The sequence below is a fragment of the Pristiophorus japonicus genome, chromosome 3 (assembly GCF_044704955.1).
Source record: "Pristiophorus japonicus isolate sPriJap1 chromosome 3, sPriJap1.hap1, whole genome shotgun sequence".
Taxonomy (NCBI): domain Eukaryota; kingdom Metazoa; phylum Chordata; class Chondrichthyes; family Pristiophoridae; genus Pristiophorus; species Pristiophorus japonicus.
In genome coordinates, this window is record NC_091979.1 from 216911144 (window position 1) to 216938383 (window position 27240).

A 27240-nucleotide genomic window follows, 5' to 3' on the forward strand; every position below is an offset into this window, starting at 1 on the left:
GCTCCACCCGCCAGACTAACTTCGGAGAGCGCGCTGCGCCAAATTCAAATAACTCTTTGATGAGAATCTCGTCTTTTTTTGGCGCGAACGTAGACAAAAAATCGTACGGGTGCCAAAAATAGGGGCCAATGTATTTATAAAAAAGACTTGGATTTATACGCCACCTTTCACGACTACCGGACGTCTCAAAGTGCTTTACAGCTAATGAAGTACTTTGAGTGTAGTCACTGTTGTAATGTAGGTTACAGGGAGTCTGACGTTAGTCTCCATTAGACATTACAATACAAATATTAGGCAATGCTACTAAGCTTCTCACTTATTACACTGTTTTCCTACTGCCAGTTATGGGTACAGTAGCTTATTGGTTTCACTTTTGTTTTAAATGGAGAATTTAAATATTCAAATGGATTAAGGTGCATTTTCACCTCTTGAATCAGTAAGCTGTGGGATCAAGTCCCACTCCAGAACCTGAATACATAACTTAGGCTGATACATCATTGTAGTAGTAAAGGAGTGCTGCATTGTCAGCGGTGCCATCATTTGAATAAGACATTAGACTGAGGCCCCATCAACCTCTCCTAATAATTCCATTAGTTGTCAAAGATTCCATGGCACAATTCAAATAGTAGGAAGTTCTCCAGATTTGTTGGGCAGCAGTCTTCCCTCAGCTAACACCACCAAAATTGGATTAACAAGCCTTTAATTTGCTGTTCCTTCACCATGGTTGTGTGTAGATTGGCTCCCATGTTTGTCAATATAATAGTGACTGCATATCAAAGGTAATTAATTGGTTGTGAAGAATTTTGGGACATCTTAAGGATACAAGATGCGAGCTAAAAACAGGTTTGTTCTTTCATACTTTCAATTTTAAAACTATGTCTTGGTGATTTGGTAAACAAAGTTAGGATGTTATTTCCCCTTTTGTTTTAGAACAGTTTGTACAATAGTGAACATGTAAAGTCAATATTTGAACATATAATCAAATTATACTGGCCCATTTTCCCAGCAAGCAGTCTCTTCTTACATCCATAAACTGTCGATAATTCTTGAGCTGCTTTTCAAGAGCCTGGATCTGCTGCTGCAGGTCAGCAACCTGCAAATGCCACTTGTCCTCCAGCTCAATGTTGCGGTTAGTCTCCTCCTCTAGCTCCACTTCCATTCTCTTTGCCCTAGAGAGGAGATCAGCACGGTCCTTTTCTGCCTGACACTGGATGTCCAGCTTCTCCTTGGACAGGCGTTCGGTCTCCTCCAGTAACCCTGAACATAGCAAATACAGTATTAGTGAAAGGGATGGTAACCAGATAACAACTGTCTAAATCATGTTCTGAACATATATGTACAGTAAATTTCTCAAAACCACACTGCCTCTGAATCTGAACAAAAATGTACATTCCAAATTTGGATATTTTTGTTGATTCCATTCATAGCAGAGATGGGATATACTGCAAATCAATTCCCTAGAAACACTTAAAGTAGCTCTACTGTTCCAGCACTTCCAGACAGAACAACTCCAAAATTAACCAGGTTGTAGAGTTTCAAATATACCTTGAAAGAAAAGCATCCTCCACATGCCACTAGGATAAACCCAAATTACTAATGGAAAAATCCCATTTTTAAATGCCAGCAGCTATGATGATGTATTTTAAGAGTTCTGTATATTAAGTCTACACCTCTCCTCCATTACAACTGTATGCACTATGGATTAACAACATTTTAATGTACAACACTTCACTCTTGCAAACTCTTCCTAAGAGATGGTATCACTTTCAAAATACATAAAATTCAGAGTTTGATTTTTACATTTCAAAATCGTGCTTCACCCATAGTGCATCAGTCTGGATGGCTCCATGTAGCAGTAAATTCCTTTATTGGCTTGATATAGAAAGAACTCATTTTGCTAGATTATATCTTTGATAGTTGATTTTTGAAATTTCCTTAAAATAAAAAACTAAGCACGAAATTTTCCTCATTGGTTTCCTTTCCTCAGGTGGACCATGAACTTTGGCATTAACATTAATAAAACATTGAGTGCTCCTGGCTCCTTAATGGAAGTGTTCATGGCTGGAAGGCTGCATGCCATAATTTCATTCAATGGACACAAGTCCCATGTTGCGGAGACCCTCCTGTCAGAATGCAACCACAGAGGCTCAATTCTAACAATGTCCAATAGTATAGGCAGTGCTAGACATTGTGGAAATTAATGAACAGCAGCCCAAACACTGGACCAAATTCCAGAGTGGGACATGCCATGTAGAATCCAAGCAGTGAGAATGCAGGATGACTCAACACTAGTAAGTGTGTCTTGGTGCCAAATTTATGAATGGAAATATGGAATCTAAGCCGCACTTCCTATCAGATGTATAATGGATTTTCCATGGAGCAAGGTAAGGAAGTGCTGCACATTTAGATAAGGGGCAGCACAGACAGCAGAATGGCTGCTTACTGCAATGCTTGAATCTGGGAGCCGCTGTTTTAGGTTTGAAGTGAAGAAAATAAGAATGCAAGAGGAAATTCAAGCAACTCAAAGTTGTAACAACTTACACTGACACAGGCTAGGTGAAGAGCCATGGCTGAACCCAAGGGCAGGCAAAAAGCATCAATGACCAGGAGGAGTTCATGTTTCTCCATGGCATTTCAATGGCACAAACACAAGCCTTGAACGATCTTAAAAGAATCTCATTCACACAATTCTCTTCCCTGCACCCCCACCTACTGGGTGCAAGGTGAACCGTAACCGTTTACATTTATGGGGCCAAGTCCATACAGAAGCAATTTTGCATTCCATAGGTTCAATCTAGATTTATCCTAGTGGCGAATGAAAGTTGGAGTAAGACAACATTTAGGTTTTGTAACAGAGAACAATCAAATTCGGATCATTTTGATGGACACCATGCCTGGAGCTCTGGATCACTCATGCACAGCACTTCCTAGCAAGCACAGTTTAAAAAAAAACATAGTGGAATTAAGTTAAGCAGATTCGAATTATTCTAACCAGATTAATTTAACAACAGATTGTAAACGTAAAATACTGAGAACATTCAAATGTCACCCTTGTTATGCAAATCACACAACTTTGTTTTCAAAAAGGGACAAACCTGAATCCCCTTCGATTACCGCTTCAGTATGAAGGCCTGAGAAACAGAGAAGCGAAAGAACATATCCATCACAACCAAATACATCGCATATGCTTACTACTGGGTATGCAGACAAGTTGGAAACTGTGGCACTGATATCTTGTACCAGATATTCAATACTGAAACCCAATCTATACACTGGAATCTCTGGAGTGAAAGCAGTCTATTAGGAAATCACTGTATTTGTTTGACATTAACACCTAAAAAAAAAAGAGTATCACAATTTTCGGAACAGAATTATCTGTATGTGGGAAATGCAAAATTAATACTTCTATGAAATCAGGTCTGCTTTTGATTTGGTTTTCCTCATTCTTTGAATGGAGATCTTCACTCAGATACAAATTGGGCCATTATCCAAGCAAGAAATCACAGCACATTAACCTTTTCACAGTAGTGCTATAAGCCACCTGATCTCCCAAAGCCAGTATTGCATACAAGGCAAGAGTTTAAAAGGGCAGTTAGAATGCATGTCCTGAGATAAGTTTAAAGGGATGGTGAATACTTTAGGCAGCATGTACCAGAAGGTTTCACTGCACTGGTTCTTTAAATTTTCTTGTATCCAATAGCTGCCACCAGCACTTGAGGACATTAATGCTGCACAGATGTAAAGTGTTACTGGGGTGAGGAAACTATGCACTGATAACATCAGGAACCAAGCACCAATGAAGAACAAACTCTGCACTGGGTCCAACTGAGACAGAAATGAACTTTAATGAGACATTTGTCTAAATAAGAACATGTATAAACAGTTCTGAAATTGAATCAAGGCTGGCACTATTCTAAGACAGTTAGTAACACTGGGATCATATACCAGATTGGCAGTTTATCCCTTGTACACACAGCCTCAAATACTTTTGATGAGAGTATCTTACTGTCTTTGTGAAAGCACATGTGTTTGAGGTCTCCAACAGCTAGATCAGGATACCACCCCAATGATGCTCGATAACTGTACCATCTCAAACCCTTTCTTCTGGATTAAGCTGCTCAAGGCCCTTTGGCTTGGTATAAAAAGAAAGGAGGAAATTAGACTGGGCTAACCCATTCTTCCTGCTTGGATCAAGATGACCTAATGACTTAATTTTCTCACTGAATCGCTCAAAAGCATATTTTGACCACGACCATTCTTGAAGTAGAAGATGTTGATAGGAGCCTACAGCTGCTGGTTTAGAGGATGCTGGTGAACCTGATACAAAGGTCACAATAGGTTGAACCAGCATGACAACATTAGTTGCAGGATCCAGTGCCAACAAATGAGGCACCATTAAACCTGCCCAAGACTGCTGACAAATAGGGGAAGAATTGTGTTGACCAAACTTCACTTTTGGCATTTGGGAGACTGCATGAATTGCCACGTATAGGCTCAGTCAGAGAGATACTCTATTCTTTCTGCGGGATGGCTTGGCTAACTGTTACTGAGACAGACTCCTCGAGTACCAACTGGGAAGACAAGGGAAAGCGACCGAATTGATACTTGCAATTGGTCCTGTTCAACAAGCGTACAATTATATGTACTCCTCACTACTAGCCAGTAACAAATTTACTCCATGATTGATACCACTGAACAGGAGGTTCCAGTCCCTCTCTGGGACCAACATCTATCAAACTAATCAGAATGGCGAAGAATTAGTAGACATTGTTTTGTGTGATGCCAAAGATGAACAGATTTTTCTTTTTCTTTCTGTGGATACCTTTTTCTAGAATACACTGCGAGCACTAAAAGTGAACTCCATGAATACAGGCAAATTGTGTCTGACTAACTTGATTGAATTCTTTGATGAGTTAACAGAGAAGGTTCATCAAGGCAGTGTAGTAGATGTTGTGCTTCGGGATTTCTGAAAGGCATTTGACAAAGTGCCACACAGGAGGTTAATTAAGATGGCAGCCCATGGAACTGAGGGGAAAGCAGGTGGTATGGATACAGAATTGGCTCAGTGACAGGAAGCAGTGGTGGATGGATGTTTTTCAGACTGGGAGGTGGTTTGCAGTTGTAAGGGGATAAAATACAGGTCACTAGAGTGGAGAGAGACAGATGGTCACTAAAGTCGATACTGAAGGCAGTGAATTGATCTGACACATATTCTAGATTGTAGGGCTTATCAGTATTAGGAGCTCTTCTATCTTATGGTAGGGATTGTAATTGACCGATTATATGTAAAACTCGCTTGTGTGTGTAAAGCACGCTTATACACTCGCTTACATTGGTTAAGAGGGAAGCAGCAAAGCTTGCTGCGCAGCAAAGCATGATGATTAATGAACCATTTGTTGGGCCCAAGTTTCCACACGCACTTAGAACGTCGCAGTCCCGACCTGGACGCCCGTTTTTCGCGCCACAAAGTGCGCCTAAAAAAATCCTCCGTATTCTCCACCTACTTGAAGGTCCTCTGGCCCTTGGCGCAGCCAGCACGAGCTGTGGGGGGAGCGGAGCCAGGTCCCTGCGCTGAAAACAGTGCCGGGACCTCTGCACATGCGCGCTACAGTGGGCACGCAAGTGCAGTAGCTCCAGGTGCCGAACTGTGTGGGAGGGGCCCGAAGCACGCAGCCCCTAGCCCTGGCTGAATGGCCTCACTGGGGCTGCGTGAATAAGGCTCCTCCCACAGCCAGCTCCTGCTTCCCGCCCCCGACCAGACCCGACACTCAATCCCCCCCCCCCCCCCACTGCCTCCGGACCAGACCCGCCCCCCGCTCTCCACCCCCCCCCCCCCACCCTCCGCCTCCGGACTCGACCCGACACCCGCTCCCCCCCCCCCCCCCCCCCCCCGCCTCCGGACCAGACCCGACCAGACACCCGCTTCCCCCCACCCACCCCCCCCCCCGCCTCCGGACCGGACCAGACCCGACACCCGCCCCCCCACCCCACCCCTGCCTCCGGACCAGACCAGTCCCGACACTCGCTCCCCCCCCCCCCCGCCTCCGGACCAGACCTGACACCCGCTCCCCCCCCCGCCTCCGGATCAGACCCGACACTTGCTCTCCCCCGCCCCCCGCCTCCGGACCAGACCTGACACCCGCTCCCCCCCCCTGCCTCCGGACCAGACCAGTCCCGACACTCGCTCCCCCCCCCCGCCTCCGGACCAGACCTGACACCCGCTCCCCCCCCCTGCCTCCGGAACAGACCCGACACTTGCTCTCCCCCGCCCCCCGCCTCCGGACCAGACCAGACACCCGCTCACCCCACCGCCTCCGGACCGGACCAGACCAGACAACCGCTCCCCACCCCGACTCGACCCGCGCTCCTGTTCCCGCTCCCTGCCCCCCGACCCGACCCTACTCGCGCTCCTGTTCCCGCTCCCCGACTGGACCCGACCCTACCCGCGCCCCGACTGGATCCGACCTGACCTCTCTCTCTCTCTCTCTCTCTCCTCCCCAACCCAACCCAACCTACCTGTAAATCTGGTGCTGGGGACGGGCCCTGCCGAAGTCTCGGGCCGGCCCGTTCAGCCTTCGGTCCCGAAAGGCCTGCCTGAAGCACTTTCACACAGGTAGGAAGATGGTTTATTTAATCTTTTCTTTGCTTATAAATGTTTATTCAGGTTGGATTTATTTGTATAAGTATAAATAAGGATTTATTATAGAATTTAATGACTTCCCTTTCCCCCCCCCCACCCCACCTCGTTCTGGACGCCTAATTTGTAACCTGCGCCTGATTTTTTTAATGTGTAGAACAGGTTTTTTCGCTTGCTCCATTCTACTTTAGTTTGGAGTACGTTTTCACTGTGGAAACTTTCAAATCAGGCGTCAGTGGCCGGACACGCATCCTTTTGAAGAAAAAATTCTGTTCCAAAGTAGAACTGTTCTACCTGACTAGAACTGCAGAAAAAAAAATGTGGAGAATTGCGATTTCTAAGATAGTCCGTTCTCCACCAGTTGCTCCTAAAAATCAGGCGCAAATCATGTGGAAACTTGGGCCCGTTGTGTTAACCTTAATGCAGACTTACATTCTGAATAACACAGCCACCAAGGGCAGTGGAGAGTCAACTGGAACATAGATTGTAGCAGCATCTGAATCTCATGAGAACTAGGACATTTGGACTGGAGTTCTCTTGGGAACAGGATAAGAAAGCAGGTGTTTGGGAACAAGATAGCAAACCCTGGGAAGCAAGGTTACTTCACACATCATGAGGAACTGAAACAAAGTTGACACCAATGAATAACACATTCCGGGAGGGTGACATGTGATGGGAGGTGGAGAGGTGGGGAAGAGCCACTCAGGGCCAGTCAGATAAGGGTCAACAAATCAATGTAACTTCGCTGACAGGAGTAGGCCAATCGGTGGTTTTGCAGGAGGGTCGCACACCTCAGAAAATGTATAACTGTCGATGGAGAAACCTCTGTTATCAGAAGTGTTCATTGGAACCCTAGCATGCTCGAATAAAAACTGGTTGAACCAAAGTTTTCGTCTGAGTGATTCCGTGGTCACTATTCGAGAGGCCGGGAGTTGATTCCTTATATCAGGGAGTTCACCTTGAGGAAGAGAAGTCTTCCTTCTATCCCAAAAGTGGTGTTCCCCAAAGGTCAGTTTTAGGTCTGTTACTCTTTACAATTTTTATAAACTACCTAGATTCGGGTATAGAGAGCAACATTATAAAGTTTGCAGATAATACGAGACTTGGCATAGTAGATCATGAGGAGGATAGTTATAGGCTTCAGGATGAGACACCGATGGTGAAATGGGCAGATGCATGGTAGATGGAGTTCAATGTGGATAAGTGTGAAGTGATGCACTTTGGGAGGACTAATATGGAAAGACAGTATGCTATAAATGGCACGATTTTGAAAAGTGTAGATGAACAGAGCGACCTTGGTTTCCATATACACACTAATCCTTAAAGGTGGCAGGGCAAGCTGACAGCGGTTTAAAAAAAACATATGGGTTACTTGGGTTTATAAATAGCGGAATAGAATATCAAAACAGAGAGATCATGCTAGAACTTTATAAATCACTGGTTAGGCCTCAACAGCAGTATTGTGGACAATTCTGGTTACCACTTAAGGAAAGATGTAAAGAGCTTAGAAAGGACACAGAGGAGGTTTACCAGGATGTTACCAGGGATGTGGGACATCAGTTATGAGGAGAGGTTGTAAAAGTTAGGACTGTTCTCCTTGGAACAGAGAAGGTTAAGAGGTGACCTAATAGAGGTTTACAAGATGATGAGAGGCTTTGATAGAATAAATAGGGAAATAGTATCCTCTCTGGCTATAAACAGAGGTCATAGATTTAAAATCAATGGAAAAAGATCTAGAGGGGAGACGAGGAGGAATGTTTTCACTCAGAGTTGTTGGGATCTGGAATGCTCTACTTGAAAAGGTGATGGAAGCTGATTCCATAAATAATTTTAAAAGGGAGTTAGACAGATACTTGAGGATGAGGAACTTACATGGTTATGGACAAAAAGCAGGCTGTGGGACTAAGCATGACTGCTCTTTCAAAGAGCCAATACAGGCACAACAGGTCAAATGGCCTCCTTTTCTGTGCTGTACACCGCCATATTACTTTTCAACGACGCACACTTGGGACAGTGATCATGGCTTCTTGAGAGGGCGAAGGCCCGGCTGCATTGAATGCAATGTTTAGATGCATCAGATGATGTCTTGACAATCTTAAGTACTTCAACTGAAAGTCATCAATACTCATCAGTTTCAGTCATTGGTGCCTAACAGTGACTCAGAAAAACAAAGAACCCAATAGCATTAAAGCAAATGTTATGACAGAAATATTTCCTATTTTAGAAAAATGGACTATGCCCTTGGTGTGGCGCTAGTCTTTTTATGACATCGGAGCAAGGAAGCTCACCATAAGACCATTTTCCTGTCTGATTTTTTTATCGTACAAAATTTTGCCAAGGCAGTCTCACTTCAGAAATGTGTGTAGTAGTGAGAATGAAAAGGAATGAACTCTTCCTGCATTTAGAACAGAAGAGTTGCTGGTTATATCCAATAATTCAGTCTCTTCTTAGCTTTGTGCTACTCATGTAGTTATGAAGTTGAAGGTAGAATTTGACTCCCGATGTTCTATTATAATATTGGCTCCACAATAAACCAAAACCTTGAACATCAGGCAGCAACAAATGAGATGTCTTCAATGCGCCACAGGTATTGGGTGCAATGAATTTGGGCTTCATTCCCCACTGCTGTGATACTTAATTGCAGGCTCTGGGAAAGGGGATTCCAATCTGAGTGCAGGATTTACTTAGGACCGAGAAAGTACTTCAGTGCTTTCTTTTAAGTGTCATGTTGCCTCAGCATGCAAGAACATATACCAGAGATAAGTGCGCAAGTATTTTGTGACTGGATTAATCACAAGCCTGAAGTTGCTTCTTACCAAGCTCTACTTCATTGCCAGCCATGGCTTGTTTCTGGCGTAGCAGCAGGTCACGCTCCTCACACAGATGCAGGTGCTCCTGGTTGAGTTTGTGAAGCTGCTTGCTTAAAAGTTCCACCTTTAAGGCCAAGTGTTGCTCGGATTCTTCCTTCTGCTGCAAAGCTTCCTCCAGCACTGCTTTCTCAGCGACATACCCTTCAATCAATCCTAATAACAGCAGACACAAATCAGAAAGGATTGAGTCTGGCCAAAAATATTTTCAGATTATGTAAAACTGCACTTTTTGCTTTTCCTCCAAATTAACCTTTCAATGATCCAATATCAATTTTCATTCTTCTGGCTTTCGAATGACTTAAAAATGGCCTTTGAAACCAGCCTTTGATCAAACAAAACCAATATTAGTAGATATTGCTGTACGCTCCAAAATGGATGGTGGGAGCCAGCAGGACGGTGATGGGAAATGAATTGCAGTTAAAACTTAGTAACTTAAAAAGAGAGGGGTACAAGATGTGGGAAAAAAAATTAGATTAGAGAAAAACAAAATGAAACTACAAGTTGAAAAATAAAAAGTGAACAGTTGAAAGTTAAAAGAACCGTAGGTAAAACTAATAGGGCAAATGGAACTGAAGTGTTTTTCAAATTAAAAAAAATAGTAGCCATGTCAGTATTATAGTAATAGATAGTGATCGAGCAGCTGCTGAAATAGCAACTCCAGTTAGATAATAGAGCTACTTTTACAGGAACAGAGAGATCATATTGGCCAGGGCCAACACCCTGATACACTGGGGGTGATTCCTGCATCACGACTGCACCTGACCAAAATAACGTGACTGGTAGTCATAGAACATAAGAAATTGGAACAGGAGTAGGCCATATGGCCCCTCAAGCCTGCTCCGCATTCAATAAGATCATGGCTGATCTGATCATGGCCTCAGTTCCACTTCCCTGCCCGCTCCCCATAACTCCTTAATCCCCTTACCGTTCAAGAAATTGTCTATTTCGGTCTTAAATTTATATAATGTCCCAGCTTCCACAGCTCTCCGAGGCAGCAAATTCCACAGATTTACAACCCTCAGAATAAATTTCTCAGCTCATCTCAGTTTTAAATGGGTGGCCCCTTATTCTAAGATCCTGCCCTCTAGTTCCAGTCTCCCCATTAGTGGAAACATCCTCTCTACATCCACCTTGACAAGCCCCCTCATAATCTTATATGTTTTGATAGAAACATAGAAAATAGGTACAGGAGTAGGCCATTCGGCCCTTCGAGCCTGCACCACCATTCAATATGATCATGGCTGATCATCCCCTCAGTACCCCTTTCCTACTTTCTCTCCATACCCCTTGATCCCTTTAGCCATAAGGGCCATATCTAACTCCCTCTTGAATATATCCAATGAACTGGCATCAACAACTCTCTGCAGTAGGGAATTCCACAGGTTAACAACTCTCTGAGTGAAGAAGTTTCTCCTCATCTCAGTCCTAAATGGCCTGCCCCTTATCCTAAGACTCTGTCCCCTGGTTCTGGAATTCCCAAACATCGGAAACATTCTTCCCGCATCTAACCTGTCCAGTCCCGACAGAATCTTGTGAGATCCCCGCTCATCCTTCTAAACTCCAGTGTATAAAGGCCCAGTTGATCCAGTCTCTCCTCATATGTCAGTCCTGCCACCCCGGGAATCAGTCTGGTGAACCTTCGCTGCACTCCCTCAATAGCAAGAACGTCCTTCCTCAGATTAGGAGACCAAAATTGAACACAATATTCCAGGTGAGGCCTCACCAAGGCCCTGTACAACTGCAGTAAGACCTCCCTGCTGCTATACTCAAATCCCCTAGCTATGAAGGCCAACATACCATTTTGCCTTCTTCACCACCTGCTGTACCTGCATACCAACTTTCAATGACTGATGAACCATAACACTCAGGTCTCGTTGCACCTCCCCCTTTCCTAATCTGCCACCATTCAGATAATATTCTGTCTTCCTGTTTTTGCCCCAAGTGGATAACCTCACATTTACCCACATTATACTGCATCTGCCATGCATTTGCCCATTCACCTAACCTGTCCAAGTCACCCTGCAGCCTTTTCGCGTCCTCCTCACAGCTCACACCACCACCCAGTTTAGTGTCTTGGAGGTATTTCACTCAATTCTTTCATCTAAATCATTAATGTATATTGTAAAGAGCTGGGGTCCCAGCACTGAGCCCTTCGGCACTCCACTAGTCACTGCCTGCCATTCTGAAAAGGACCCGTTTATCCCGACTCTCTGCTTCCTGTCTGCCAACCAGTTCTCTATCCATGTCAGTACATTACCCCCAATACCATATGCTTTGATTTTGCACACCAATCTCTTGTGTGGGACCTTGTCAAAAGCCTTTGAAAGGCCAAATATACCACATCCACTGGTTCTCCTTTGTCCACTCTACTAGTTACATCCTCAAAAATTTCAGAAGATTTGTCAAGCATGATTTCCCTTTCATAAATCTATGCTGACTTGGACCGATCCTGTCACTGCTTTCCAAATGCGCTGCTATTTCATCTTTAATAATTGATTCCAACATTTTCCCCACTACTGATGTCAGGCTAACTATCTATAATTACCCGTTTTCTCTCTCTCTCCTTTTTTAAAAAGTGATGTTACAGTAGCTACCCTCCAATCCATAGGAACTGATCCAGATTCGATAGACTGTTGGAAAATGATCACCAATGCATACCCTATTTCTATGGCCACTTCCTTAAGTATTCTGGGATGCAGACTATCAGGCCCCGGGGATTTATCGGCCTTCAATTCCCTTAACACAATTTCCCGCTTTATAAGGATATCCTTCAGTTCCTCCTTCTCACGAGACCCTCGGTCCCCTAGTATATCCGGAAGGTTATTTGTGTCTTCCTTCGTGAAAACAGAACCAAAGTATTTGTTTAACTGGTCCGTCATTTCTTTGTTCCCCATTATAAATTCACCTGAATCTGACTGCAAGGGACCTAGGTTTATTTTCACTAATCTTTTTCTCTTCACATATCTATAGAAGCTTTTGCAGTCAGTTTTTATGTTCCCAGCAAGCTTCCTCTTCCTGATAAGATCTCCTCTCATTCTTCTGAATTCCAATGAGTAGAGGCCCAACCTACTCAACCTTTCCTCATAAGTCAACCTCCTCATCTCCGGAATCAACCTAGTGAACCTTCTCTGCACTGCCTCCAAAGCAAGTATGTCCTTTCGTAAATATGGAAACCATAACTGCACGCAGTATTCCAGGTGTGGCCTCACCAATATCCTGTATATCTGTAGCAAGACTTCCCTGATTTTATACTCCATCCCATTGCAATAAAGGCCCAAGATTCCATTGGCCTTCCTGATCACTTGCTGTACCTGCATACTAACCTTGTGTGTTTCATGCACAAGTACCCCCAGGTCCCGCTGTACTGCAGCACTTTGCAATCTTTCTTCATTTAAATAATAACTTGCTCTTTGATTTTTTTTTTCTGCCAAAGTGCACGACCTCGCACTTTCCAACATTATACTTCATCTGCCAAATTTTTGCCCATTCACTTAGCCTGTCTATGTCCTTCTGCAGATTTTGTGTGTCCTCCTCACATATTGCTTTTCCTGCCATCTTTGTATCGTCAGCAAACTTGGCTACATTACACTTGGTCCATTCTTCCAAGTCATTAATATAGATTGTAAATAGTTGGAGTCTCAGCACCGATCCCTGCGGCACCCCACTAGTTATTGATTGCCGAACAGAGAATGAACCATTTATCCCGACTCTCTGTTTTCTGTTTGTTAGCCAATCCTCCATCCGTGCTAATACATTACCCCCAAGCCCGTGAACTTTTATCTTGTGCAGTAACCTTTTATGTGGCACCTTATCAAATGCCTTCTGGAAGTCCAAATACACCACATCCACTGGTTCCCCCTTATCCACCCTGTTGTTACATCCTCAAAGAATTCCAGCAAATTTGTCAAACATGACTGCCCCTTCATAAATCCATGCTGACTCTGCCTGACCGAATTTTGCTTTTCCAAATGTCCTGCTACTGCTTCTTTAATAATCAACTCCAGCATTTTCCTACCCACAGATGTTAGTCACACTGACTTACCACCAAGTTGTCATTCGCCCTGATTTTTGAATGGACTTCCTGTTGGAAACAGGTGAGAGGGCTCATGTATATTGCAAATCAGGCTTAGACAAAATTAAAACTCCCAATACCATTTTCATCTCTGTCTGCCAGACTACTACCAGTTCCTGCTCCCACTGACCAATCATGGGTGGTAAAAGTCAGGAGGCAGCATTTTCAGCAACAATTAAAGGGATACTCAGCTACAGTCAGGAAGGCTGGTCAGAGGTTTGAAAAGTATTTGTATGATAATCTGTTGTGGGTTTTGAGCCTCAAAGGCTTCCGCATTTAAAGCATTTGCTGCTGGACACATGGCATACAAAATGCTTGCTGCTCTAAAGTGCGACTTGTTTTAATTCCCAATGCTTATATCCTATCCCTTTAAGATGGTGCTGCAGACAGCCATACCCAAACTCCTGGGGAATGTGTTTCAGGCTGGCAGCTCACCAACCATGTTACACTAACGATCCGAGACCAAAATGGATCGGGTCCCATGCTGACTCCTCCGGGCAGCTGCTGCATATGCACCTGCCATCCAAACTATGCTCGAAACTGAAAATTTTGTTCAGTACCTTTTAAATGGTAAGGATTTTCTCAGTTAAGTCACCTCCAGTCAAGTGCATATGTACCATCATCGTTACTAGGAAGAGAATTCAAGTCCCATCATTGTACCACTCTCAACTAAAGCAACCTTTATGGCATCTGTTGGGGGGGAATGCCAGAGGAAATAAGATAGGGAGAAAGACAAAATAGGAAAGTAAAAGGAAGGCGTCAGAGAATTGGGATAATGATCTGGATAATTCAAACTATGGCATAAAAAGTCCATAGGTCACAAGTAGCTTTGAAATTCTGCCACATACACATCATCAATCCATCACAATTTAACTAATTTTGTGTTTTACATAAAGGCTCAACTTTCATCATTTTCGGCGGTTTTCTCGACGGTTTTTGGGAGAGAAGCCGCCCGGCGAAAGTTTCCCCTTTACTTTTTGAATGGTACCGCCCAAATCTCAAGACTCCCATCGGGAGCAAACCGCCGAGAAAATCTCTAGGGCGGAAGCCCGTCCAGATCACTTAAGGAACCGCCCTGTGAAAGCTGCTTAAACAGAGCGGTAGATGAGTACTCTGCAAAGAAAGGTAAGTTAAAGGTTCTTCATTTATTTATTTTTAAATTGTAAAACAGCGATTAGCTTTAAAACTATCTTAAGAATGTTTTTTTAACGTTTTCTTTTAAAAAAAAAAGTGAATTAAAACATTTTTTCCCCCTTCCTAGGCCCAATCGCAGCCTCAGAGTACATTTTTTTTAAAATTAAGAACCGTCCGTTTCACTTAGTCTCCCCGGGAATATTGGTGCAAGATCCATTTTCTTGCCGGCCGATTATTCATAACTTAATTATGGAAATTCTCACCAGCGTTACTTGCAAAACGTCAGCGGTTTTTCTGGGTGGCAATCAGGCATTGAGGAGCTCTCGGGAAAGTCTAGCCCTCGGTCTCAAACTGTTGTATTAACTATTTGATTGTTTTGTAAAGAAAAAGCATTTCTTGCATTCGGAATTTGAAATAATGTTACTTTATATCAAATATTTCCCAATCTCCAAACTAGACTACGGTTTTGTGCTTGTAACAACTATCCACCTGATCACTTTTACATAGGAACATGAGTAGGCCATTGAGTCCCTCGAGCCTGTTCCTGTGTAACCTCTTCCAAATTAAAGATCTTACCCTCAGCTTTGTGGAGCTCCAATGCCAGCTTTGTCTTTGCTTCAGATTCGTCATTGAGGTGTTCCATCAACTTTTGGTGTTGTTTGCCAACTAGCTCCACAGTCTCTTGGTTTTTGCGCGTGAACTCTTCCTCCAAGTGTTCGTGCATTCCGTGACTCTGTACCAGCTAGGCAGCAACAGAAGGACCACAGTAAAACAAAGTGAAATCTAGGAATCAAATGGCATAGCCTGCTGCAACAATGTTTAATAGCTCAGTAGAGTAAGGGTTGGAAATTTGGTCGCGCCTCAGTTGGGGCGGTGCGGCGAATTTTGCGTCGGCAAATGGATTGTTGTCGGCCGCCGCAAAATTCATCAGCTGGACCCAGAGTTTGGTATGGGCGCAAAGGGAGGCCATTGCACGCCTCTTTTAGGGTGTTGGGCCGGCTGAGCAAATCCTGAGCTAAACAGCAGGCCTCAGAGCACCATAACAGAGGCCTTGGGGGGGGGAGGGGGGTGGAAATACCCCAATACATAGCTCACGCCACCACAACATAAATCACAAAAAAAAACAATCACACTTATCGGAGGTCGGCATCACTCACCTCACTGCAGCCGCTAGGGCTTGGAATGCGTGTTTTCAGAGGCGTTCCTACCAGGGAGCTATAAGGGTCGGGCGGCAACCAAAAATTGAGCTGGTATCTCAACCAAGGATGTTGCACACAGGCTCGCCTTTCCCATTAGTTATCGGCATCAAATGTCTCGGCGGGGCACAGCAATCTGGCCACCGGGGTGCAAGAGCTTTCCACCTCCATTGCCGCCACTCCGGGGCGCTAAGAGGAGCGGCAGAAGATCAAATTTGCACCCCTCAGTGCCAGCATTTCCAGAATATTGAGATGCGCTACACACTAAATTATTTTTAGTACTCGGGTCCTTAGTCTATAATCACGGCCTGATTCTCGACCTGATTTTGTACAAAGTATTTCACTGCAGTCATCCTATCGATTTCCTTCACCAATTTATACACAGCTTGGGTATTCCCACTTCAGTTTTGCCTTCCTTTGAAGGCACCTGCATATAGATTTATTAAAAAAATTAATGCATTTAAGCGCTGCAAGATACATACACCGATGCCACGAACTTATTAACCTTCAAAAGAAGATCCTTACAGCTTAACGATCAACATCCCAGGATATTATACTAAGCAAACTCTATGTTTAAATCTATGAATCATATTACCCGGTTTCTGTGCTATAAGAACCTACGAACAAAAGAAATAGGAGCAGGAGGAGGTCACCTGGCCCCTCGAGCCTGCTCTGCCATTTATGATGAGCATGGCCAATCTCATCAAGGTCTCAGCTCCACTTCCCTGCCCACTCCCCATAAATGTGTATTCCCTTATCGCTCCTAAATCTGTATCCCTCGCCTTAAATATATTCAATGACCCAGCCTCATTCTATGATTCTAAATTTAGGAAACAAGCTACTATAAAAGGTTTATTAAAATTATTGAAAAGACTTGATGTATGGTATAGGAGTCTGCATTGAGCCAAGCACACTACGTCTGCACAGTGAAAACACCAAGTTTGAATCTATAACAGGAAGGCAACCTTTACTATAATTTCTAGTAACTGCATTAAAGATGGATGTCAAAGAAGCATAGAAATTTACAGCACGGAAGGGGGCCATTTCGGCCCATCGTGTCCATGCCCGCCAATAAAGAGTTATCCAGCCTAACCCCACTTTCCAGCACTTGGTCCGCAGCCCTGTAGGTTACGGCACTTCAAGTGCATATCCAAGTACTTTTTAAATACGGTGGAGGGTTTTTGCTTCTTCTACCACCTTTTCAGGAAGTGAGTTCCAGACACCCAACACCCACTGGGTGAAGAAATTTCCCCTCAAATCCCCTCTAAACCTTCTACCAATTACTTTAGATCTATGCCCCCTGGTTGTTGACCCCACTTCTAAGAGAAATAGGTATGTCCTATCCACTCTCTCTAGGCCCCCCATCATTTTACACACCTCAATAAGGTCTTCCCTTAGCCACCGCTGTTCCAAAGAAAACAACCCCAGCCTATCCAATCTTTCCTCATAGCTAAAATCCTCCAGTCCCGGCAACATCCTTGTAAATCTCCTCTGTACCCTCTCCATGCAATCACATCTTTCCTGTAATATGGTGACCAGAACTGCATGCAGTACTCTAGCTGTGGCCTTACTAGTGTTTTATAAAGTTCAAGTATAACCTCCCTGCTCTTGTATTCCATACCTCGGCTAATAAAGGCAAGTATTCCGTATGCCTTCTAACCACCTTATTTTCCTGGCCTGCTACCTTCAGGGATCTGTGGACATGCACTCCATGGTCCCTTTGTTCCTCTACACTTTTCAGTGCCCTACCATTTAACGTGTATTCCCTTTCCTTGTTAGCGCTACCCAAATGCATTACCTCACACTTCTCCGGATTGAATTCCATTTGCCACTGTTCTGCCCACCTGACCAGTTCATTGATATCTTCCTGCAGTCTACAGCTTTCTTCTTCATTATCAACCACAGAGCCAATTTTTGCATTACTTGCAAACTTCTTAAATCATACCCCCTACATTCAAGTCTAAATCATTGATGTATACCACCAAAAGCAAAGGACCTCATACTGAGCCCTGCGGAACCCCACTGGATACAGCCTTCCAGTCACAAAAACACCCATCAACCATTACCTTTTGCTTCCTGCCTCTGAGCCAATTTTGGATCCAACTTACCACTTTGCCCTCGATCCCATGGGCTTTTACTATTCTTTGGGAGACAGGTTTAAATACACAATGATGACAATTGTTCAATGTGGCATTCATACAACTCTTTTAATGCCAATATTTTTCTTAAGCAAAACAAACAGCTCCAAAATAGAAGAAAAAGTTATCTCGATTCAAGGTTTCTTTTCACCAATTGATAAAATAACAAAATTAAAGCCCATTTACTAGTGTAAGGAAAATGTCATTCCATGTCCAAAGGATTTGAATAATATTGCAGCATTCACCCAATGGTATACAAATAATCTAATATCCTCACTTTATATCGTGCTCTCCTCCTACCCCACCTCCAATTTTTATGTCGTCAGGTGGAGTTAGTCCACCACAACGCTTTATAGTTTGCATATTTGCAGACCCAGGGCCACTAACAAAGCAGATTTCCAAGTGAGGAGATTTAGATCACATGTGCAATGTGCAATAGCAGGTACATGTGTTTGTGTAAAACCAGATGCAAGTCACACATCAAACACTGCAGGCATCTCTTTTGGATTATCACATGCTTCTGGAGACAACTAGACATCTTCCAAAGGATCTATCCATAAAGAAAGGACTTACAGCCAATATTTCTGCCATTTTATATACAAGTTACATCCAGTAAAGTTTTTTGTGATTATTAAGGTTTTGCGTTCCTTAGTGGAAGTCCCATATACAAGGTTTGAGTCGACATAACAATCAGGCGACTGAAAACTGGTACCAGATTTCTTAATGGACTATCTAATTTGACTGAACCACTGAGGTAAAGCTATTTGTATTGGCAGTGCAAGTTACATCATTCTTCTCGCGTACTTGGAGTGTACAAACAGAATAATTTCCAGAGTTTTTGTATGTGAGGGGGCAGAACAGAAAGGCATAAAAGGGAATGCTCCACAGGAAACAAATTATCCTATTTTACCAATGATACCTTGTTTGGCATTCACCTTGGCAATCCTTGTCCCTGGAATCAAACAGAAGTTATCTCACAAATGAATAATTCTGGATAACTTCACAGTTAAGTCAGGCGATTGATAAGCACTGAATGAAATGATCAATATTGAAGGTGGTCGGAGGTCAAGCTCAGGTGACTATATTTTGAGCTCTGAGCAGAACGATAGTTTGAGCACCAGAGCACAATTTGCAGGGTATTAGAGATCAAGACCTGTGATTAGTCTCACCCTGTGGTTTATAGAACAATTTGAAGGGAGGCTGAATGGTGGGAAATTTAATCTTTGAAGTGCTATAGAGACTCAAAAAATGCTTACAACCTGGTTAGATAGAAAGAAGTCTTGTAATTGCAAAAGGTGAGCTAGGAGACGTTCCTTTCGATCAAAAATCCATATGCGTAATCAGAATTTAGAATATTTAACCAGGTAACAAGTGCAATCTTCTCACCAAAGACTTGCACAGCATCCTGTAAATAGTGCACATCCAGCAAAGGGGGAGTTTGGTAATAATAAAGGCAGAGGATTATAGGTGTGTAATAGTGCAGGGTTTGCAATTTACAAAGAGAGCAGGATTTGAATTTCTCCAAGATAATTTGGGGAAGAGAGTGATTCTCTTTCTAATTGTACCATCTCAAGCCTGCCAACATCCTAGTGAATCTATGCTGCATATTTTCACTTGTTTTTTAATCCTGCTATAATTGGGAGTCCAAAATTGCACAGAATACTCCAACTGCAGATTCTCCCCATTAACTTCACACATGGAGAATGTCAAAGAAACAGAACCAAGCAGCACTTTCCTCCTCTGTTCAAACAATACTTACTTGTCTCGTTGACTCAGTGATCAACTCCAGCAATTTTCTCACGGCAACCTGCATTCGGCCACATGTGCTCAGTATCAGCTCCTCATTTTCAGGCCCCATCTCAGGTCCAGCGAACATACTTTCGGACAACCACTGGGAAAGCTCCAACCCATCGTCAGTCAGTGCTGACCAGATGCTGCTATCCTCAGTGAAGGTGGCACTTTCCTGACTTATGTTCAAATCACCTGAAAAAAAAAGTGTAAAATGGGTGGAGGGAAAGATGCAGCCATTTGGTCACAAAAAGAAATGGCACATTCTGTCTGTAAGCCTACCCTAAAAAAACCTTGCCTGGGACATCAAGATAATTATCTTTAGATTATACATGCTTCAACGACTTATCACAGCAAGAGATACGTTAAACATTAATGCTACATGACTGTGTGGCACCACATACCTCAACAAAAACTCGATGTTCACCATTAACTTCGGAACTCCACTAAAAACAAATTTAATGTTGAAACAAAGAACCACGGTTTATTGGAAACAGCATGTGCGTACCATAACATCAAATATATTGGTCATATCAATAAGTTGATCTTGTTTTCAGATTTAAAAACTTGTAAAGTAACAAGGCTCGACAGCTGGAATTATGTTCCCGATCAATGGGAATTATATATAGAAAAAAGTCCCTAAAATACATCCGTTAGCTCCTCTTGAGAAGTCTATTCTTTATAGCAGTTGGGGAATCTATGATAAGTTTCTTTAATTTTTTTGTATGCTTGTACTTAAGAGTGGCACACATGCTGGAAGAACATAATTGCAAGGACAAATTAGCCAGCCAGATTAAAATTCTGCTCCCACAATGAAGCAGAATTCATTCTCTCAGATTTTACACATTTAGTCTGAAATAAACCACCTACATCAATCTTGCTTTTGGTTGGAGTATGAATTCTTATTTTGAACTATTTCTAGCACGTGTCACTTTATCGCTTCCACTAGAATACTGCCTGTGAATTTGCAGCTCCAGTGCAATAAACCATCACTGGGCACAAGTGGCATCAAAGTGGAGTTTGCCTGTCTTCCCTTTCAGTTACAGAATTTATATAATTTTGGGCAAGAGAAAGAGGAGAAATGAGGAACGAAGATAGTGTTATTAAACTAACTTGGGTGTACCTTTGCCTTGTTCCAGCAGGGCTTTAGCTTTCATCCATGGAGGTCTGCCTCTAGATCGCACCAGGCTCTGATTGCTTGCTATTCCTCCTTGATCCAGTGTATCTCCGGACTGGTTTCGATCCAGGCAGAGCCCTATTTGCCTACTGATCATGTCTTCTGAGGCAAATATCACTCTCACTACCTCTGAAAACAGCTTCAGCACTCGTTCATGGGAATGCTCCAAGTTTTTCCTGAATGGGGGCAAGAAGCACCAATTAGTCGCTGAAGCTAATAAAAACACTCCCAAAATATTACTATCTTGGCTTCCACTTTGTTTGCCTCATGAAATACTTTACTTACAGTCAATTTGACATTGTTTAATTGTCACAATTACTTCACACTAAACAATTGACTACCGTTCACAGTTGACCCAAGGGTGTATCAAAGCTAAGCCCAATCCTACCAACCCAATGTCCACTTTCCAGCAGGTGTCGCTGAACAGTGGTAAGAGAAGGGATTCTGATGCCAAGTTAATCGAAATGCCTATAGCTACTGCCTGGCTGAGATCAGCTAAAGCGGCATAGATTAAATCAGGGATTTTCCTGGTCTGAATGGCTCAGCTGCTCATTGTGTAAATCACTAAGGAAAGATAAAACTGACCTCATTGAGGATATAGTCATACACAACACTAAGAAGTTTATAAAAAGCCATATCCAACACAATTAACATATATTCAAACAGAAAATATTCTGCACCCTGTGTATATTCACATGGCCCAGAAGTGACACCATACAGATGGCTGTGAAACATATGTTCCTGAGTGGAGAAGCACCAATTCCAAACACACATTGTTTGCAACTCCAGAAGAAAATGAAATTCAAGCTAGAATCTGCCGATCAAAACAGGATTTTGTTGAGTAACTCATTTCAATGACCACTTTTAAAACAGAAAAGACACTATGTTCATGTTCAGCATCACAAATTTTACTAATAGTAAGTTGCTCCAGCTCTCAATCAAAGAGCCTAACTTAGCACAAAGTACCTACATCTTAGCAAATCTGTGCATAAATTGTTGGCTATTTTAACTTTTTGTTTTACTGAAAAAGAAAGCAACTTCAACCCCTTGTTCAGAACTTGTTTAATGGATAAAAAGCAATCCGGTGGTGGAGAGCAAATACTGCGTGGATCTGTACTTGAAGCGGAGCCAACCACAAACGATCCCTCCACACTCGCATCTATGACATGTATGTTGATGCAGAAAGATGATGAAAGAAAGAATAGAGTGGCTGAGGCTGGACACTCAATCTGTGCTGAGTTGTCTGGTTTCAGCCAAGGCAGCAGCTGGGCAACAATATTTGGCCCGTTAACAAGGGGGTAAAACAATACAGCCAGGGTTCCATAAATACCTGTTGGAAAGAACGCACATCTCGTTATTGGGCAAAGATGGAATGGGACTTGGTATGCCCTCCACAATGGAAGAGCAATACTACACTCACTGTCTGAACTCATCTGTGAAAATAGGCCAGTTGCATGAAAAAACAGGACAAAAATATAATTATCAGCTACTCACACTAGCCAATGTACATCAAAATAATCCTCTGCTAATTTTTTATATATAGATTTGCTCTCTGAATGAAGGTATACTTACTGGCAAGGCTGCATTTATTGCCCATGCATATTTGCTCTGAAAAGGTAGTGTTGGGCCTTCTGTAGCAATTGTTTTCAAAGCTGAGTGACTTGCAAGGTCACTTCAGGGAGCATTATGTTAAACAAAGGGACTACGGTCACAGGTAGCCAGAACTGGTAAGGTTCCTGAAGCACAATATAACAACACCGTGTATTTATATAGTGCCTTCAGCACAGTAAAATGTCTCAAGGCACTTCCCAGGAGCATTATCAAACAAAATTTGAGATCGAGCCACATAAGGGCAGATGACCAAAAGATTGACACGATGGAAGTAGCGAGGACACTTGAGCTGGCTAGATCACAATAATAAATAAATTGAATTTATAAAACAATCCAGAAGCATGGCTGATCATTTATCCCCGTCCCCATCTACTAGCCCAAAATTGACCAGATTTTTTTCAATTTTGCAACCTGCTGTGGTGGGATTAGAATTCAAGTTCTTTCTTTGGTTTGCTACTCCAGGACCACCATCACTAGGTTGCTAAACCAGAGAAACGTGTTGTAATATCTGCAGTTTCACTCAACCCAACTACACAGCAATTATCCGTTTAGTTTATCATCATAGCTTTTTGTGATTAACACACAAGAGATCCCATTATGTGAACGTCAGAAATATGAGGATTTCTGACATTTATAGTTTACTATCTGAAGATACCTTAAATTCTGGGACCAATAATAAACATATTCCTAGCACTTAAAACCACCACAGAACCACTTGACCAGTGGAGGGGAGGGGAAGGAGGAGGGGGTGGGGGAACCTTCGGATCAATGTCAACTTACAGGTTGCAGCTGAGGATGCATAAAGTAGAGGAATGATAGTAATTTAAAATCACTGTAGTGCTTTGTACTATTGGAGTATTTCATTCAACAGAAGTTGTCAGCAGTTCACCTCTAACCAGCTACCGTATCTAGGAGGTAGGATTCAAGCATAAGGCTCTGTAAAAATGCTAAGTTTTAACTTGAAGCGAAGGAGATTACTGTTCCCCCCACCCCTCCCTCCTCTCACTTACCGTCCATTTGCCAATCGTTCAAGGTCTGAGCGCAGCATGGCAACCAGGTTGCCTCCTTCGTCATTCTCTCGGTCCCGCCGCTGCAGTAGCGTCTCCAGCTCAGAATTCTTGTCCTGTATCTCTCTCTGGAGCTGTGGAAAAGGCAACAGCGAAGCCAAAGACAAGAAACCAGTCATTGTCGGGATTCATTTACTTCAACGCAACATGAACGACAGTGAAAAGCACAAGGAAGAAAATGGACAGTGTTGTAGGAGACCATGTCCATTCAACTTTGGGAATTCTATTTGAATCCATCCCATACCAAAGCAAAGAATGTCTCCTCTACTGGAGTTCTAAGTGAAGCCGTGTGGTAATTGAAGCTGTGTGGGCAATCTGAATTCAGTTACCAGTTAACAGCATAACATTTTCATTTTTGAGAAACTTAGAATTTCTTTTACATTCTTCAGCTGATGTGCCCATCTGACATGCTCATTTGTCACAGCAGGCAGATTAGCAGTATGTGGAGATTATCCGAAATGCACAAGTCCCAGGACTCGAAAGTTGTTTTACACACCAACAGGTCCAGGCTCTTCAATCACAAAGGGTGAACTTCATTAACAAGGACCATGAATGTTGAAAATATAAAAAACCTCTTCATGTTTTGCTGACACTACAGCACAGTCTCTGATGCAATTTGCTTCAATCAGTGCCACAGGGCTCATCTAACTACCTGTTTATACCACTGCTGTCATGCCAACAGCCATATGTCCTGGAAACCAAAACACAGCTGCGTCTTGGTATAGCAAAAGTGTTGTTGCTGCAACAAAATTCTTCCTTTTCTTCACTGTTTAGCCTGCACTGCCGCAAAAAATTTGGACATCGATTTTTAAAGGTTAAACTAAAAACACACACCTTGGCATTTCCCATTAGCAGATTTGACCAGATTCTCTTTGGGGAGCAAGAAAATGTTTTGTCATTCTACCAATAGCTAGCAAACTATTTTACCTCTGAAGAACAGAACACCACACTGCTATAGGAGGAAGATTAGCAGCCAAGTGTTTTTGCTACCAGTAAGGGAGAGCAGCAGCAGCATGTGGGAAACACAATAGAAGTATAGGGCAAGCAAAAGTGCAAAGGCAGCCCTGTGCAGCTAAATCAGATTAATAACAGACTAACCGAGAACTTCTAACCCAAAGCAATGGAGGTGAAAAATATATGGGATGTAGCACCCCAACGTTGTCATAAAGTAATGACATTCGATTCAGTTCTAGTATCTTTACAGTGACTTGACAGACACCACTTCCAACCAACCAACCCGCCACAAAACTGCAACGTAAAAAAGATGCAAACCAACCTGCCCAAACTTGTTTTCACGGGCAATAAATAAGCTGAAAACAAAACACTGGTATTGTGATCTGGATAGGGATCAGCATATCAAGTTGCACGACTATATTATTGCAATTTAACCAAAACGGGTTAGGTCTTCTTGGCTGTTCAGCAGCCAGGATTAGCTGAAAGAGCCAGGTTCCAAACAAATTCATGCAATAAAGTACTGCAAGCGAGGACGAGCCGAGTGTGTGTGGGACTCAGGGAATTTCCATTTACTTATGTATTAAGGAGGCGGTTAGCTCTGCATGGTGTGGTGAGTTGGCATCTCATGGACTAGACAAATTTTGGTGGTTTCAAACATAACCACAGTTTTTATAATTTAACAAATTCTCAGGAGAGAAATAAAACGGAAAAAACATACAAAAAGAAACTACAAAGATAATCATCTGGGTATATAAAATACTACTGCAGTCTACAGTGTATTTTTGAAGGCAGCAAAGGCAACCTTTGGACTGTACTGTGAAAGACTGGCATTCAGCCAACTGAATCCAGATCTGCATTTAACACCCTGAGGATAATGGCAATTAGAAACCAGTGCACTCTGAATTGTCAACATTCTACCATTTTTAAGTGTCGGTGAAGATGCTGATCTGTTGATGTGCAAAACTGGATCAGTTTCGTGTTGTTGAAAGCTTCTCTACAAACAAAGCAGAAACTATGCCAGTTTATCCTCACCGCTTGCTGCATTCTAGCAGCCTTTGAACGGGACTCCAATCTGGTGCATGTGTACTGTAGAAATGTAATGTCAAGTGTTCAGGAATTAAGCAAACTGGTCTAGGTGATTGTGTATTCTGTGTCCTAGCTCTTATAAAGGCTCCAGTGTGTTAGAACACAGCATTGAGCCATTGGCTCCGAGACCACTATTGCTCTCTAAAGGTTATACTAGGCACTTAAGGTATAATCTCTCCTTTTTTTAAAATGGAGTCCAATGCTGTATACAAATGAATAGGCTAATACCCAATTTTTCGGAGGTGGGGGTAGGGGAGGTGAGGGAGGGAAGAGCGAGCCCGGGGGTGGGGAGCGAGACTGGTGGGGGGAGGGGGAGAAGCGAGATTGGGGGGGCGGGGGAAAGAGAGGGGAGAGTCTGGGGGGGACGGAGGAGAGTCGGGGGGGGGGGGGGGGAGAAGAAAGAGAGAGAGGAGAAACTGGAGGGGGGGGGGGGGGAAGAGCGCGCACGAGCGACAGACGGGGGTGGGGGAGGCGCGAGAGAAACAGGGGCGGAGCACGAGGGAGACAGGGCCGGGTGGGGGAGCACAAGCGAGACGGGGGCGCGAGGGAGATGGGGTTGGGGGTGGGGGTAGGGGAGAGGAGCGCGAGGGATTCGCAGGGGGTTTGTGACAGAGGTGTGGGGGGGGGGGGGGCGCATGACAGAGACCACGCGGGGTGTGTGAGAAAGACTTTTTGGGGGGGGGGGGGGCTAAGAGAGGAGAAAGAGTGAGAGAGAGACTGGGAACTCAGTGAAGACAGACCAAACCCACTTTATACCCATACCCGATTTCCCAGAAAGCTCTGCGTGTGAGACAAGTGACATCATTGGAGTGGATGAAATCCGGAAGTGACAACACTGTCCCTATTCCCTTCATACCCAATAAACTTGTCAACAATCCATGACCCACATGCAATGCCCCATCTATGGTGTGGCTGTGGGGGGTGGGGAGGAATGATGAGGAAATTTGGCTGGGAGGCAGGAACTTGGGCTAGGATGGGACAGGAACTTGGACAAGGGTGGGAAGTCTTAAACTACAAGAGTGAGCTCTCTCCTCTCTGGAGTCGGCAATGGTTCGAACTACACTTTGCAAAGTCACTGATTACATAGGCAGGGCGGTTCTAATGACACATTCCAGAGAAACTGTTGGGTGTATCTTATCTTCCAAGGGGACCAGTCGGCAATCAGGTCATGTGATCAAGGGGATCCAATCAAAGCATTTCTCTGTTGCAAATAAATGTATCCTTTTCTTTACACTTTTGGAAACTGCCATTGGTCATATTTCTGCATTAAAATCTCTATATAAATACACCAGTTGTTCATGCACCAGCACCCCATCACAGCTAAAACAAACTTCCTTATCCCGACTGCAGAATCCAGGAAATTGTGGCAGTGTAGACATGGGAATGCCCTCCTGTATCCTCAATTACAAAAGCCCCAAATGTAAAAGCACCAAGAATCTAGCAGCATACAATAGCTATGCAAGTTGATCGCCTTTACCCTGCACTGACAGCAAACTGAGATTTATTCAGG

The 27240-nt window shown here is 43.4% G+C and overlaps 1 protein-coding gene across 3 annotated transcripts in view; it reads right to left on the reverse strand.

The window, feature by feature from the left end:
* Positions 1-27240, reverse strand: part of pcnt (pericentrin) — a 308639-nt gene that overhangs the window by 132376 nt on the left and 149023 nt on the right. For 2 of the 3 annotated variants that reach the window (XM_070876279.1, XM_070876278.1), the window contains exons 19-25: positions 23634-23764; positions 20959-21188; positions 19807-20030; positions 15290-15455; positions 9454-9660; positions 3096-3131; positions 1025-1257 (exon numbers count right to left, since the gene is read on the reverse strand). In XM_070876279.1, the coding sequence (XP_070732380.1) occupies positions 1025-1257; positions 3096-3131; positions 9454-9660; positions 15290-15455; positions 19807-20030; positions 20959-21188; positions 23634-23764 (1227 nt within the window). The remainder of the gene's footprint in view (positions 1-1024; positions 1258-3095; positions 3132-9453; positions 9661-15289; positions 15456-19806; positions 20031-20958; positions 21189-23633; positions 23765-27240) is intronic. The other variant, XM_070876280.1, reaches the window with a different exon arrangement.